Source organism: Dama dama, chromosome 29 (assembly GCF_033118175.1).
Source record: "Dama dama isolate Ldn47 chromosome 29, ASM3311817v1, whole genome shotgun sequence".
Lineage (NCBI taxonomy): Eukaryota > Metazoa > Chordata > Mammalia > Artiodactyla > Cervidae > Dama > Dama dama.
In genome coordinates, this window is record NC_083709.1 from 69,068,132 (window position 1) to 69,085,286 (window position 17,155).

The 17,155-nt window shown below is 48.5% G+C and overlaps 1 protein-coding gene across 2 annotated transcripts in view; it reads left to right on the forward strand.

Annotated features, from left to right (window-relative positions):
• TMOD1 (tropomodulin 1) overlaps positions 1–17,155 on the forward strand; it is an 85,998-nt gene that overhangs the window by 66,125 nt on the left and 2,718 nt on the right. For both annotated transcript variants that reach the window (XM_061132630.1, XM_061132631.1), the window contains exon 9: positions 11,359–11,503. In XM_061132630.1, the coding sequence (XP_060988613.1) occupies positions 11,359–11,503 (145 nt within the window). The remainder of the gene's footprint in view (positions 1–11,358; positions 11,504–17,155) is intronic.

Here is a 17,155-nt window from a genome sequence, read left to right on the forward strand (position 1 = left end):
AAGTTTAAGCGCTCCTTCCCTGGTTCTCCTAGTACCTTGGCTTCCTTGTGAGCGTCTCAGAAGCGGGGCTGTGTCCAAGTCATCTCCATATCCCAATACCCAGCTCAGAACTTGGTCCTGCAGTGGCACCTGATAAGCAGGGCTGCCCTGGATGGTTGTATGTGTTGTTCACTGCACAATGAGGAGACAGGGGACAAAACCCAACTCATAATCTACTCTTTAAAACTTCATACAGGGCTTTATTCATCCGGAGAAGGCACTTTTCTCTAATTCATAAAGAGAGGCGACATGAGCCTGCCGCAGCCATGTCGTGTGAATTTGCTGCATTAAATTCTTTCCGTCTCTCACATGCCAGTAGCCTGCTGTAGCACCCATTCCCAGCCCCCACTGCTTCCATCCTTTCTTCCATTGCTGACCCTGCTCTATTGCAGGCAGAGGGGGCAGATCAGATGGAACAAAGGCATGTAACAGGCTTGGCAGTAGCCTTAGGCCAAGCCCTGGGATTGGCTACTCATGTGACGCCAGGCCTACCCAGGCAGGGAGTCAGGATCTACCCAGGGTCAGCTGAAACCTGATTCCTGGGGCAGAATGTCGGCCAAAGATGACCAGAGCACTGGCTTCAGGTCACTGTGGTAGCAGCTTACAGAGAGCAAGCTGCCCACTCCCCTCCCAGTGCTCCCGCCCGGAGACAGAGCCCGTGCCAACCATCACCCTCACCCCGGCTAAACATCTGTGCAAGGACATTCACTTCCCTGAGCCTCAGTTTCCTCATTTGTAAAATGGGGATAATACAAATCTGTCCTTCTAAGGAGCTAGGAGATGAATACTATGAAGTTGTCCACTTTTATATTTACTCTGAAGGTGACCTAGGGAGTTCACACATTTTTCTAAGAGTTAATGTACTGAGCAGGAACCATGTATCCATTATCTCATTTAATGCTGGCAAAGACTCTCTGAGTGGATGTCACAGCCTACTCTAGTATTGTGGATGAGGAAATTGAGGCCCAGGCAGGCTGTGTAACCTGCCTGAGGTCATACAGGAGGTAAGAGAGGCAAGGTTAGAATCCAGGTCTATGTGACTCTAAAGTCCGTGAGCTGTGCCTGTCTGGGTTCTTGAATCTCCTGTAGTTTTGTGCAGGTCTTGGTTCTTCTCAGCTGTCCCTTCCCCTTGACTGGTCACCACCTGCTCCCACCCCATCCTAGGAGTGTCTCCCGTTGTTTTATCTCAGGGTTTAGTAAGTGCCTGCGGGACCCAGGGCTGTGCTGGGCTCTGTGTGTGAATACTGGCTCTGTCCTCTCGAGATTCCACACTGGATGAGATGACAGACAAGTGTACAGTTGATCATCCAGCCGGGTGCTCTAGCAAGCCACACACAGTGGGGTACTGTGGGGAAAATTTTCAGTCAGGAGCAGGCATCATGGAGGGCTTCTTGGAGGAGGTGGAATTTGAGAATAAACCCTAGGGTGGACAGTATGTCAGAGGGTAAAGGGGAGGCCGTGGCATCCCTGGGGTAGGGGACCACATGAACAAAGAGAAGGAGAGAGGACGGCTGTGGAGTCAATTCAGAATCGACTGATGGGACCACCTGAAGAAAGCCAGAAAGGGAGCTGGGGGGACCCCAAAGGGCTGGGAGCGGGTAGTTCGAGGGGAAGTGGCCTGCGGGCTGTCATCAGCACCCCTCACAGTCATGCTCTGCAAAGATGGTTCCCGGCTGGATGGGAGAGGGTTGGGGGCAGGAAGAGGGCATCAGGGCTTGGAGACCAGAGGGGGCTTTGATCACCCACATGCAGGGGGCCTGTGGAGAGGTGCTCCTGGGAGCCTGAGTCTGAGGCCTGGTGGGGGAGTGGGGGGCTGAAACAGGTCTCGAGGAGGGGGCTCTGCTGGCTCGGGCTCGGGGAAGGCCACCCATGCCTCTCTCAGTGCCCCGGGAGGCATGGGCTCTGGGGGAGGGTGGCCAAGAGGAGGTGATGAGTGGTGTTGGATTTATTCCTCGTTCTTGTTAGTCACCGAGGTCCCCAGAGGCCACAGCTTTCTCCTCGGCCCTGCGCCTGTAACCTGTGTCAGAGTCCTCCCTTCTCCTTATACGGCCAAGGAGAGGGACTCGGGGAGTTCTGCCCAGGGTGTCACAGAGCCTCGCAGGACGCAGACAGGATAGGGCTCTGAGGCTGCTTGCTGACTCAGCCAGACCCTCTTTTCCTTCCGCGCTCTTGCTGCCTGGAGTCACCCTGGGACAGTGATGAGGCTGGGCACGCGGGAGGGCAGGGGGCCGACTGCAGCTGAGGGCGCTGAGACGTGTCTAGCCCAGCCCCCCTTTTGCAGATGGGGAAACCAAGGATTTGAGAAGGGATGGGACATGCCCAATGTCACAAATCAAGTTAGGCTCAGAACTGGGCTGGAACTGAAGCACCCAGCTTCCAAACAGGCTGCATTTATGAGCAGACAGGAAGACTCTCCCAGCGCCCAGGAGGCAGGTAGGACACATGGGGTGCCTGCAGGCCCATCCGTCCCGAGCCAACCATGTCCCAAGCGGTGGCTCTTCGCCCCTCTTGATCCACTTTCCTCTCCCACAGAGCTCCCTCCAGCAGGACCTTCCCAGGACACTTGGGGCATGGGATACTCCCTGCCCCTCGGCAGAGACGAGGCCTGAAAACAGGCTCCCTCCCCACGTGAAGACATGTGCAAAGTTTAGGGGGATTTCGCCGGGTGTCTCCATTTCATTCCAATATTTGACAGCGAGAATGTGCTTAATATTTTGAAAAGAAGCTAAAGGGAGTGGATCATGTTTTCTTGTTTTTCCAGATTGGATTGTTTTCCTAGTGGAAGTAAATTTAGAAAACAAAAGCTATGCTAGAATAGGATCCTGAAGGTTTTCACAAATGGTGACACCCATTAATTTTAGATTCCACACTCAGGGCAGCTTTTTAAATGAGGCTGAATATAGCTTTTGGTGTTGCAAGATATAAGGAAAACACACTCTTGAAAACCAAGAGAGCAAGACCAACTGTGTTTTATTTTGTTCCTTATAGTTTTAGCTTCTAAGCAGCAGGTCTCCGTCTGTGCATGGCTTTTGAGTCTGCAGGCTCGTTTTGTACTGAAGTAATTCAGTCTGGAAGTATTCAGCCTCCTTGAGAGGCCAGGCATGTGTCACTGTCCCTTCCTCTAAATGTCAATTATGCTCTTTTACTGACCTCACTCTAAGGGAAAGATGAGATGAAGTCAGTGGAAATGACAGAGAAAACCCTTTTCCTGTGCAGATCAGAATAAACCAGAATAAAGATTTGGGACACCATGTCAGGTCCCCACTGGAGGCTGTACTCTGTTTGGAAAAGCTAGGCAGGAGACGGCCTGACCCAGGGGCTCCCTGGCTTCAGATCTCTGACGTTTGAAGTCAAACAAGGGATCGAGTCCTGGCTAAGCCCCAGCTGTGTCGTGTTCTTTCTGTGTAATGGGGGAAAGTCCGTATCCATGCCTCAGTTTCCTTACATGCAAAATGGGAATAATACTCACACTTGCCTAATAGGCCTATGCCTCATATATCTGACATATAGTCTCTCCTCAGTCAAGGGGGGAGATGTTTCTGTTGTTAATTAGTCGGTGGTGGGGAGGACATCCGAGAGATTCTAGCTCATGCAAGGAACAACTTTTAACCACTTTCTTTTCCTCTCTGAGTCCCTCTCTTCCTTTCCTACTTGAGTTTATTTTTTATTGAAGTTAACTTATATATAGTGAAGTAAATGCATCTTGAGTAGACAACTCAGTGGATTTATGTATTTACGTGTAGCTGTGTGATCACCACCAAGTTCAAGATGTGGAGCACTTCCAGCACCCCAGCAGGCTCCCTCAGGCCCCTTTGCCAGTCAGCACTCTGCAAATGCGTGAATATTCTAATTCCTGTCATCAGAGGCGAGTTTTGCCTGTTCTTAAACTTCACTTAAATGGAATCTTTCTGGGTCTGGCTTTTTTTGGTCAACATTGTCTGTGAGTCTATCAGCTGTCTACAGCTGTGTAACAAAGTATGCTCCCTTCCCCCAAAAAACTGAGCCACTTAAAACAATATGAATGTGCATTTAGCTCACAGTTTCTGAGTCAGGAATCCAGGAGCAGTTTGACTGCATAGATCTAGCCCAGTCTCTAATGAGATTACAGTCAAGGCTTGACCAAGTCTGAAGGCTTGACCAATGCTGGAGGAACCGCTTCCAAGTGGCTTCTTCCATGGCTGTTGGCAGGAAGCCTCAGCTACTTGCCATGTGGACCTCTCCACAGGGCTGCTTGAGTTCCTCATGGCATGGCAGGGAACTTCTCCCTGAGCTAGCGATCCAAGGCCGGGAAAGAAGAACGCCCAGCCAAAAATGCCTTTTATGAGCCAACCTTGTGTCTGTTAGAAATGAGTCCCTAAGCAAAACCACCCTCAAGGGGAGAGGAATGAGGCTATGCCTTTTGAAGGGAAGAGTGTCAAAGAGCTTGCAGGTGTTTTTATTTTGGCTGCACTGGGTCCTTGTCACTGCGCTTGGGCTCCTCTTTATTGCGGTGTGAGGGCTTCTCGCTGCAGTGTCTTCTCTTGCTGTGGAGCACGGGCTTTGGACCGCCCTGGCTCACTAACTGCATACATGGGCTTAGTTGCTGTGCAGCATGTGGGATCTTCCCACATCAGGGATCAAACCTGTGTCCCCTGCATTGGCAGGCTAATTCTTAACCACTGGACCACCAGGGCAGTCCCGCAGTCACGTTTTAATTGGCAGAGTGAGAATCATTTATATCCTTTTTCATTGCTGCAGTTTGACAAGAAAGGCCTTTCTAACCAGCAGAGCAACCCAAGGATGGAGTAGGCACTTCAAAGAGTGGTGTACTGCCATCCCCAGGGGGTGTGGAAGTGGAACAGAACAATCTGGGAGCTGTAATTAAGGAGGGAATGTTAATATCAGCCAGGATCTGGGACTCTGAAATTGGATTCGATAATTCCCAAGGCTCCTTTCTGTTGTTTTTTCAAGTATTCTCAGTTGTCCGTATTTTCTGGATTAAAGAAAAGGCCATAACTGGCCCCATGAAATGTATCAAGTGAGCTTCTCGGTGTCCATGGCACCTCTGTCCAGCTCCAGGTCACAGCTCAGCTGCACCTGAGTTGTTGGATGGTTGTTTCATTAAATGGGGAATCTGATCATCTGCTCCTCAGATTGATAACACATGGTCAGAGTAAAGGCTGAGGGAGCAGGAGGTGGCATGCCCTCCTGAAGCGCACATCAGTGTTGGTGTCCGTCGGGCAGGGCAGTCACACGTTTAATTCAAAATATGCCTATCTTTTTAACCCACCAACACTGCGTCTCCACATCCAGCCTGAAGAATCCTCCTCCCTCTCCAGCAAAGCCCACTCCTGCATCGTCTGTGACAGGGAAAACTGGAAGCACACACGATTATCTGTCTCTACTCAGGCATCCCATGAAGCAGTTAGAAGGGATGAGGTAGTTCTCCATGTGCTGGCCTGGAAAGAGTCCAGAAAACATCAAATGAAAGAGATAAGTTACTGAACAATAAGTACAGTATGAATCCATTAAGGGAAAAAATGAAAAATAAGAAAAATCTGTACTTTTTTTTACATATTGCATAGAAAGAAAAAATCCATAGGAACACATCCTGTTTGCCATGGTGGTTTCTTCTGTGGGAAGTGGGTAGGACCGAGGATAAATGATGTGAAGGGAGACTTTTAATTTACTGCATCTGCTTTAGTATCATTAGAATTGTTAGTAATGAGATTATACTTACTCACAAGTGATTTATTTAATTTTCAAGCGTGTCTGAAGTGGGGCAAGAGTTCTTCCCGACCCCTTCTCCCTGGCCCTGCCAGAGTCTGCTGCTCCACTTCAGTCTCCCCGAAAGAGGCTCCTAATTGTCTCATACACACTGTCAAGATCACCTCTTAATTTTTTATGCCCTCCCAAGCAAGCTAGTGATAGACTCAATGCAGGCTCTGGAGGCCTTAAAGGTCAGGGAGCCTAAGCCTCCCCCAACAACATCTAGGAGACCCTTACGGGATGCCGTCTGCCATCTCGTCCCCAGGGACGAGCAGTCCACTCGCTCACCAGACACTGTGGATGGTTAGATGATAATCTGCACGCTGAGCCAAGCTCTTTCAGAGGCACTTGACTGAAGTGGGAACTAGCTCAGGCTCGGAGTAAACTGTGCAAATCCTTTCTGCAACTGACTAGCTCTGTGATTGGAGGGACATTTCTTAATATCTCTGCTTATCATGTCTCTTGTTTATAAGATGAAAGTTATAAGAATACTACATATTCCATTGGTTTATAGGGAAGAGAAATTGACTTAGCTTATGTAAAGTGCTTATGCCATGCCTAGGACATAATGATCACTAGATAATAAGAGACCAGAGTTTTAGTCCTGACTGTCTGCAAGGCTGCCTCTCTCATCTATGAAATGACTGAGGTTCTTCTGGGCTCAGAGTCCCTGGAGAAAGGAAGGGCTTGAGAAGGTAGTAAGTAGGAAGCTTCTTAAGATGTATGCACATTTTCTATTTTAATGTGAAAATGTGGTTTGGGTCAGAGATTAACACTCCAGGCAGACAGGCTGTGATTATCTAATGTACCCTCTGACGCACACCTGACATGTCTGCATGTATTCCAGGGCTGTCGGAGAAGGTGGTGCTGGAGCATCCTCTGAAGTCCTTCCAGCTCCAGCCTCAGCTCTAGTCTTGGCTCTCATTTAAGCAGAGGAAGCACAGCCTGGCTCCCATATGCACACGGGCTCAGTTTACTCATCCCGAAGCCCAGGGTTGCCTCTTCTTGCCTGCCCTGCCAGCCTCCCAGGGAAGGAGGGCAGTCAAATGGGGCAGTTTGCTTCTGAGTGCTTCGTGCCCTAGACCAGGCAGCACGATGTGCCAGCTTTGCCGAAGCGGCCCCTGCGGTCATTGGCAGTCCCTCCGCTCAGGGGACACTGGTGCTTTCAAGACTAGTCCATCTTGCTTTCTAGCAGAGCTTGCCTGACAGGTGACAGCAAGGACAGGCCAGGTTTCCTGGTTAGTGGGGGGGCAGGGGACATGGTGGTTCCTTACCGGGGTTTCAGACCGTCTGAATCATCGGCCAGGCCGAGCCAGCCAGAGCCCGGGACTGTGCTGGGTCCTTCGAGGACAGGCCTGAGCCCTTCCCAGCACTGTCAGAAGCCTTGCCAGATGGGCTGGTGGAATCTTACCATCCTCCCTCTGCCTGCCCTAGTCAGCAGTTCCGGCTCTGTCTGAACCCACACAAGCTCCAGTGAACTCAGGATACCTGGGAGGAGTTCTCTATCGAAAGTCTCAACTGCAGTTCCACACCTGTCCTTCTGGATATTGGGCTGATGTATCTTCTCAACCTCCCCAAGTTGCTGCACACTGATCATGTTCCTATTTTTTCCATCCAGTTCAATGCCTTGCCCTTGCCCTAGAGATGCAGGGTACTATGGGCTCTCCAAGGGCTCACGGTCTGGGTGAGCCACCGTCCAACAGAATTTTGTGTTGATAGAAATGTTCTGTATCTGCACCAACATGGAAGCCACTCGCTAGTGGCTCTTGCACACTTGAATGCAACTGAGGAACTGAATTTTAAATTTTATTCAACTCTTAATTCAAGGATAGTTGCTTTACAATATTATAGTTTCAGATGTACTGTGACTCAGTATTTTTACAGATTATACTCCATTATAAGTTATTACAAGATAATGTCTATAATTCCCTATGCTCTACAAGATGTCCTTGTTGCTTGTCTATTTTATATGTGGTGGTTTGTAGCTTTTAACCCCCATCTGTATACTGCCACTCCCGACTTCTCTAACCCCTCTGGTAGCCACTAGTTGTTTTCTATATCTGTGAGCCTGTTTCTATTTTACTATATATATTCATTTGTGTTTTTTTTAGATTCCATATAAATTTTATTTATTTAAATTTTTTAAAAATCAATCAAAAATGGGCAGAGAATCTGAACAGATAGTTTCCCATAGAAGACATACAGATGACAAACAGGTACATAAAAAGTTGCACAAAATCACTAATCATCAGGGAAATACAAATCAAACCACAATGAGCTATCACCTCACACCTGTTAAAATGGCTATTATCAGAAAGACAAGAATTAACAAGTGTTGGCGAGGATATGGAGAAAGGGAACCCTTAGGCACCATTGGTGGTAATTACAATTGGTGCAGCCACTATGGAAAATAGTATGGCTGTTCCTCAAAAAATTAAAAGTAGAACTAACATACGATCCAGCAATTTCACTTCTGGGTGTTTAGCCAAAGAAAATGAAAACACTAATTTGAAAAGATATGTATCCCTATTCATTACACCAGTATTTACAATAATCAAAACATAGAAACAACCAAAGTGTTCATTGCTGGGTGAATAGATAAAGTAAATGTGGTATATCCAATGGGATATTATTTAGTCATAAAAAGAATGAATTTTTGCCATTAGTGACAGTGTGGATGGGCCTAGAGGATATTGCGTGAAGTGAATTCAGAGAAATATAGATACCATATCCTCTCATCTGTGGAATCTAAGGGAAAAAAAAGATTAAACCAACCAAGCTCATACATACAGAGAACAGACTGGTGGTTGCTAGAGGCAGCGGGTAAGGGGTGGGCGAAATGGCTGACAGATGTCAAAAGGCACAAACTTCCACTAATAAGTAATGCATGGAGGTATAATGTACAGCATGATGATTATAGCTGATAATACTATATTGCATATTTTAAAGTTTCTAAGAGAGTACTTTTTTTTTTGGTTGTGTGGCTTGTGGGATCTCCGTTCCATGATCAGGGACTGAACCTGGGCCACAGTAGTGAAAATCCGGAATCCTAATCACTGGGCCACCAGGGAACTGCCAAGACGAAATCTTCAAAGTTCTCATACTAGGAAACGATGTATGTAACTATGTATGGGGATGGACATTAACTAGACTTAGTGTAGTAATCATTCACAGTGTATGTAAATATCAAATCATTATATTGTTATGTCTGAAACTAATGTTATGTCATTAAAAAAAGATTTAAAGAGCCCCATGCAGCTGGTGACTGCTCTGCTGAACAACACAGGTCTAATGGGAGAGACAGTTACGGAGGCAGGTGACCCAATAATGCAGATTGACTGGGCTGGGAGTGGAGAGGAACATAACAATGCTTGAGTGGCAAGTAGGGAAAGATGGTTTCCAGGGGTAAAGATCGGGAAAGGCCTTGTCAGGGAGGGGCATTTCCACTAGCTATCAAAGCACTGATGCTGGGAAAGAGGAAGGTGGGAGGAGAAGGGGATGACAGAGGGTGAGATGGTTGGATGGCATCACCGACTCAATGGAAATGAGTTTGAGCAAACTCTGGGAGATGGGGAAGGACAGGGAAGCCTGGTGTGCTGCAGTCCATGGGGTCACAAAGGGTCGGACACGACTGAGCGACTGAACAACAAATTAAAGCACCAGGGACACATCAGCAGGAGGGTGAGGGAGGGTACGTGCATTCCACATGGAGGCAAGAGGACACAGGAGCCTTGAGAAGTAGACCTCTGCCTGCATCAGGCATCAGGTACCAGACTCTCCACCCCGGGGTAACCAGCCTGAGGAAAGGAAGGTGAGGACAGAACTGTGCAGGGCCTGACCGCCAGGCTGCAGAGAAGGCAGGGCTTATCCTGTCTGCTTAGTGAATGAACTGAGACCCTACAGATTGGGCACAGGGCACTGAGAACATAGTGAACTCCCAATAAACGGCAGCAGTTATCAGCCGTGGGGAGTCGTCGGTGGTGCTTCTGTGTTTCATTGCTGCTTCTCCAGGTCAATTTGGGAGTATTGCCCTCTTAGCAGTACGAAGTCTTCTGGTCCATGAATATAGGGTGTTTTTACATTTATTCAGGTCCTCTTTAATGTACAATGCTGTTTATAGTTTTCAGCATGCAAGTCTTTGTTTCTTTATTGAATTTATTCCTAAGTGTTTTAATGTTATTGTAAATGAAATTATTGCCTTAATTTCACTTTGGGGTTGTTCATTGCTGGTGTGTAGAAACCCAGGTGGGTTTTGAATACTGATCTTAAACACCCTGCAAGCTTGCTGAACATGGTGATCAGCTCTAATAATTGCTTTTTGTGGATTCCTTAGGGTTTTCTAGATACAGTACTGTGTCACCTGCAAACAGAAATAGTTTTGCTTCTTCCTTCTCTGTATGGTGACTTTTCTTTCTTTTTCTTACTTAATTGTCCTCCAGACAATGTTGGTGAAAGTGGACATTGCTTTGTTCTTGTTATGAGGGGGAATGTCTTTAATCATTAAATAATACTATGTTAGCCTTCCTTCTGTGTCTAAATCTTTTTAAAATTATGTTTACTTTTTAATATCTTATTATACATGGTAACAGAAAACTCAAAACAATACAAAAAGAAAACAAACTCCCAAGCTCATCACCATCCGTTTGCATATGTATGTGTGTGGGAAATATAGCTAACTTTACATAATAAGTACAACCCATCTTGTCACTAGGCTTTGTCTGTTCAATATTGTGTCACAGCATCTGTCCAGGCTTGGGCCCAAAGAGTCACATCGCTATTGTAGAGCTGCCCATGTTCTACTGTAAAGCTTAACCATCTTTTGAGAAACTGCCTCTTGATGAATGTTTATTTCCCTTTTATTCCCACTGTTACAAACAGGAAGGGTGAATATCCACAGCATATCCTTCCCAACACTGTGTATTGTCATGTTTTACTTTCCTTTTCTTCTTTGTCACATGATCACTGTGAATCTGGGAGTAGAGAATTAGCATAATTAGAGTGAGGCTTTAGGAGGCTAACTCTGGCAGTCCCAACTTTCTGTGTGACCTTAGACAAATCCTCTTCCCTCCCTGGGCCTGTTTCCTCATTTGTAAATCGGAGAGATTTACAAATCTCTAGTCTAAAGGACTGGTTAGCCAACCTGACCTTGCCTGGAAATCACCTGGGGAGTTTTAAAAACCATGGACACAAGAGTACCGCAGCCAGTGATTTAATTAGTATGAGAGATAGCCTGGGTTGTAGGATTTTTAAATCTCCTCGAGACTAAACGATATGCAGGTCCTTCCTGCTCAGATAGTCCAAAAAGGCTGCTGTGGCGCAGCGTAAAGATCTCTTCCTGGCGTTCAGCAACCCAGGGTTTGAATCCCAGCTCATTGGCTCCCGCTGCCTGACCTTTCAACTTCTCCGCACTTCCGGCTTCCGGTTGCCCTGCTCGTGGAGTGGGCGGGGGCAGGGAGGTACTAAAATCCCAGCCCCGGCGTTCAGGGCTTCTGCGGGTAGAGATTTAGGTACCTCACAAGTGAGCGAGAAGTGACTGTGTGTGTTTTCTTTCTTTCTTTTTTAAAATCAAAGAGCCAGCCTTTGGGCAACAAAGTGGAAATGGAGATTGTGAGCATGTTGGAAAAAAACGCTACGCTCCTCAAATTCGGCTACCACTTCACCCAGCAGGGACCCCGGCTGCGGGCGTCCAACGCCATGATGAGCAACAACGACCTTGGTGAGTAGACCTAAGCCCCCCAGCCGCCGCCTGTCATTCTTGGTACCTGTCGGAGGAGATATGGCAGGGAAAACTCCACTGCCGACTTGCCCAAGGCAGGCCTCTTCCTGGGCCTGACTCTCGGTTTTCATACCAATCCCATATTCTTGTTCTCGGTGTTTGCGCCTTGCTTCCCCCCACCCGGAACCTTCCCCAGACTGCCAGAGCCCTGGCTGCAGACGCCGAGGCCAGGCCCTCCTCCCCAAAGGTAGCTCAGCTCAGCACAGGGCTGGGCCCAGAGCGCACCCTCAGCCTGTTGGCCTAGAGAGTGAAACGTAGGAGGCTCAGAGCCAACGCTGAGTCTCTACGTCTTCTGAATACCTTTTTTGGAGCCCAGAATCCTCTCCAAATCATACAGTCTGGCCCAAGCCCCAGATCCCAAAGCCATCAATCAGCCTTACCACCCACACCTGAAGCCTGGGGGAACTTCATGTTGCTTTTAAAGTAAAGGTTGAAAATGTTGACTTCATAGTCAAGTATAACAGGTTACATTCTCAGTTACAGGCACAGTTTGTATTTTTTCCTTAAAAAATAAAAAGAAAATGTCACAGTCTTTCTTAGACAACACTGAATAGACAAGTCAGTTGAAGAAAAAGAGAGATCAATCACCGACTTAGTTCCAGACGCTAATTGTTCTCAAGCTCAGTGGGTAGTTTCTCCTGTGTTTTCCTGCTGCTTGCTTGAAGAACTCGATAGTGTCCAAAGAGGAGTATGTCTGATGAGGCTATAGGAAAATAAGAGAAAAAAAAAACAAGAAAAGGAGTAGGCCTGTTAACTTAATTGATCATTATATTTAGCTGTGAGTTACCTAGACTCAAAGGCAGGAGGAAGACAAAGCAAGTTATACTATTCTTAGAAGGAAACAATGAATTTTTTAAAAAGAAGAAAGCTTCTTTCTGAGATTGAATTATGAGCTAACTGTGTTTCTAAAGGATGATGTGTTCAGTGAGTTTTTCATCAGATTTGAACCTGCTCTAAACGTGTTTCTTTTTGTTTGTTTCTGACACTCAGTAGAATGCAAGGAGCTTAATACTAAAGCACATCTCAGAGTTCAGGTATATCACTTCCTGGTGATGAATCCGAAGCTAGGTTAATACACGGAAGGCCTAGAAGAATGGGGATGAGTATGTAGGTGTGTGTGCACGAGGCAGGTACTCAGAACCTGTGCATAGATAGCCACAGAGCTACTCAATTCAACAAACATTTGTCAGAGACCTATAGTGTACTGGGTGTTGAAGGTATAGGTTCATGTTCTTAAGAAGCTGTTTATTCATTTCTTACCCCAGCTGTTACTTTTTTCTAGAGCTGCAGGTCTAGAAAAGTCCATCAAACAAAAACCCACACCAGGTGTCCTGGTTTGTGAAGTGTCCTTGTTTGAAGTAAAACATGAGCAAACACAAACCACTAAGAATTATAATTATCATGTGTAACAGAGGTTACTGTTGTTAAATCACTTAGTTGTGTCTGACCCTTTGCAACCCCATGGACTGCAGCATGCCAGGCTTCCATGTCCTTCACTATCTCCTGGATTTTGCTCAAACTCGTGTCCGTGGAGTGGATCCAACTGTCTCCTCCTCTGTCGCCCCCTTCTCAGTGACAGCTACACTGAATTGTTGAGGACGGCCCACACCCTGGGCTCTGTTGGCTCTGTGGTGATCTGGCTGCAGAACCAGCACTAAAAAGCCTTGAGATCTATTCTGATATGTGGTCACCTCACCTTTTTTTTTTTTTAATCTCAGATTAAACGTCTTATGTGTCCCTCGGTCCCTGTCTCAGGGCTGATTGAGCTTTGGCCTTCCAGTGGCAAGATGGCTTGGAGGACTTCTTTCTAGGGTTAGACGTTTCCAGATGAGTCAGGAGTGCTGTAGGGGGGACTCCGGTATCAGCTGGAGGCTAGAGGAAATGGCCCTTGAGGACACTATGTCCTGAGAGTCTGTGTTCCAAAATCCAGGCCCAGGTCCTATCACCAGAGACTTGGTGAGGTCATGGCAGGAGCCTCACGTGCCTTTGCGGACGGGACTTCAGGCTCCTCCTCCCGTTCTTTTCTGGAGGAACTGAGGCCTGGGAGGGACTGCACTTCGAGGCAGTGGCTCGGTCACGTCGCACCTTTGTTGGTTCCAGTGTCACACCTTAGTTACAGTGAGCACTTTGTGAGCACCCTTTGTGTGCCCAGGGCTGTGCGAGGAGACATAAGTGGTAGCAGAAAGCCAATTCCCTGACTCAAAGACCTTTACAACTCTTAGGAGAGAAAAAGACTCAAAGTCAGACCCCTAGATTCAGGAAGGCCTGCAAACCGTATGCAGACGAAACAAGCAGATAATTTGTGAGGACAGAGGCCAGCTAAGCCATGCCTCCTGGTGGGGCTGGGCCTGAGTCAGCCTCGTGAAGAAGAGAGAGGTTGTGCGGGGGGTCGGCCGGAGTTCCTGGTGGGGTTGCTGGCGAAGGCAAAGGCAGGGTGATAGGACCCAGCATGCAGGATAGGAGAGACAGGAAGTTCTGAAAGGACGGAGGAACTGATACAGGAAGTTGCACCTGGTAGGAGAAGCAGGAGGCCTCAGAGGAGGGAGGGAAGGGCATTCCAAGCAGAAGGAACAGCATGGGCAAAGGCAAGGGCGATGGCCAGGCACATGGCGTGCTCGTGGGAATGGGGCTGAGGGGGCAGGGGTGGGAGGCTGAGAGCCACAGGCCTCTCATGCTAAGCTCAGGACTTTGGTGAGGAAAACCGGCGGGTCGTGGGACAGTGGCGATTTCCTAGGCGGGAATGACCGGGTATTAAAATGGGTGCCCCCCGGACCTGTGCGGCAGTTGCCTTGGGTTTTCCCACAGAAGGAATTGGAGCAGAATGATCTAAGTGACTGCCCACTACAGAGTACCAGTTGGTGAAGTAGGATTTTTAGCTTTAAAAGCAAAAGCAAATTGTGCCTGTCTGCTAACTTTTTGTGAAAGAAACACTTCCAATCCTGATGGTGCATCAGTGTCCTCCTCTCAAAGAAATTCTGACTTTCTTTCCAACGTGGCTTTTTCATCCTGCTCCTGATGCTCTGATGAAGCCGACAAGCTTCCGCATTTCCCAGCTGAACCCATTTGTCATTAGAGCCCAGCCCCGGCGGTTGTGACTCGTCTGCTGCTGCAGCCCAGGGGCAAGGGGCAAGCTCTAGATGGAAGGGAACAGGCCTCTCCGGCTTCCTTCTCACTCCGACCAGCCTCTGAGCTGGGTCCTGGCCATGGGCCAGGTCTGCGGGACCATGGCATTGCTTGCCTGCAAGGCAGGTGGGCTCCTCCTTGGGAGACGTGGGTCCTCAAGGCCATGGGTCAGCCAGTGGCTCTGCAGACAGGCAGCCTGCCCAGGACCCATCCTGACTGGCTCGTCTTTGGTCCTTCCCGCCCTGGGCTCTTAGCAGTGTTCCATGGGAGAGAGCAAGGTGTCAGGAAGGAGCCGAGGATCCCCATCTCTGCTTTCCCAAGGTGATAGTTCAGATGACTCCTGGCTCCGCACTATTATAGCTGACAGCCAGGCTGCTGCTCAGGGTCCTGTAACTCTGCCACTGATGCTCTGGTCCGTTAACGAAATCTGAATTGCAGCCTCCAGGTTAAGACAGTTGTATGTTTTTTGGGGGGGTGGGGTGAGGAGAGAGTGGCATGTTGAAAAGCAGAAAACATCTCTTTCTGGGAAAGTCACTCCTTTGCTGTTTTCTCAAGGAAGACCTAACAGGCACCCCGGACACAGCACACACACATACCCCCCACATCAGTTTCATCATCTTGGGAAAGAGCACTGCTTTCCTCACCATTTCAAGCCAGAAATCGGCACTTCTGTCTGCGCTTCCCTCAGCCCGGCCAGCCACCTCCTCACCATCCACGTCCCCTGGTCCCTGGTCCAGCCCTCATCACCTTTACCCGGCATTCTGCAGCGTCCTCGGGCCCCTGCAGCTCCTCTAGTGCCTCTAGGGCAGGCATCTCTCTCAGTGCTCATCCCAAAGCTTGTCCCAGCACTCTGCTTAGAACCCCGCCCGTGTTCCCACTGCTCTCAGGGTAGCTCCTTGACATGGCTCACCAGTTCCCTTTGCAGTCACAGCTGACACCTACATGGCCATTACTGTGTGCCAGGAACTGCCCTAAACACCTCAGTCTTACTAACTCGCGTAACGTCCCCAGCAACCAGGTGAGGCCGGCACTGTCGTCGTCCCCACTCTGCGGTAAGGAGGTGGGGCCTAGAGAAGCAGTCAAGTTACTTGCTGTCGGCAGGCAGAAGTGGGCCTGGACCAGCTAGTCATTCTGGCCCCGGGACCTGTGCTGTCCACCTCTGTTCCAGGCGGGGCCCTGCCAGATTTCATCTCTCGACACCCCAACAAGCCATCCCCTTGCCATATTGGTATCAACCAGTCCCCGTAGGCTGAGTGTCTCCCAGTGACCCAGGCAAAAGCTGCCCTTTCAGAGACTATTGCTCCCTGCACTTTCCCACCATCTACCCCTTTACTGTTTAAGATTCAGTGGACAACTTACCCACCATCCTTTGAAGATCTGACCACTTTGTTCACTGGGCCTCTCATACTTAATGAGATCTACCAGCATACTTGTGATATTTTACCTCATTTCTTGTAGGTTTATCTTTATTATAGGTATAGGTATATACCTATATGTACCTTGTAGGTATATCTTTATCTGTTGATCCTTATTTCTGATCCTTGTGCTTGGCACATCACAGCACTCAGTCAATGCTGCTGCATATAAATGTACATATGATGCGCCACAGAGGCATGATGGAGGTATAAAGCTTGGCAGGAAGTGGTGGAGGGAGTGTAAGATGCTGATGGGGATTGGTCCAGATGACTTGAGATGCTGGAAGGCTCTGACAGTTGTAATGATAAGCAACATAGAGGAGTTTGCTTTAATGGACGTAAAAAGCAGGTTGATTTGAAGGAACCTGGAAGACCTGGCTTCTGCTCCCCGTTGTGTCTCTTATTCACTGTGACTTGAGGCAAGATACTTTTCCTCTCTTGGCCTCAATTTTCTTCATTATTAAAGTGGGGGGAAATAATGCCGAAGTGGTGTCTTTCTTTTCTCCCCATCCAGTTCCTGTAGAAGCCAGTGCCTGGGGAACCCTGTGCATGTGTAGCCCAGCATGCTTACTGAGGGCACGTTGGGGGAGACACCACGGGGTCCCTTTCTTACCTCAAGCCACGGACTGGGGCCTCAGGTTCCAGCCCTGGCTCCCTTCTCTTCTCCAGGGGAAGGAGCTGTCCCCTCGTGAGCCCCAGATGAGACGTATATGTGGACAGCCTGCATAGACAGGGCCTGATGTGCTGAGGGAGGCGCTGGGCTGAGGCTCGAGATGAGTCACGGCCTTGGTTCTGTCTGGTGCTGGCTCTGTTGTTTTGCTCCCTGCCACGCTTCCCTCATCCATGACACAGCAGTGGTGACCACACTGACACCCTGGAATTGTTGGAGGGGCTCCAGTGAGGCTTGAGTGCAAATGGGGTGTAATGCTTACACAGCTAACGTGGAGATGCTGCCAAGCCTGGTTTGTGTAAACCCTCTCATCACTCTGGGCAAACCTCTTCTGCTCTTTGGGCTTTGGTGGTGGTTCCCCCCACGTCTCCCCCCAAGCTGTTA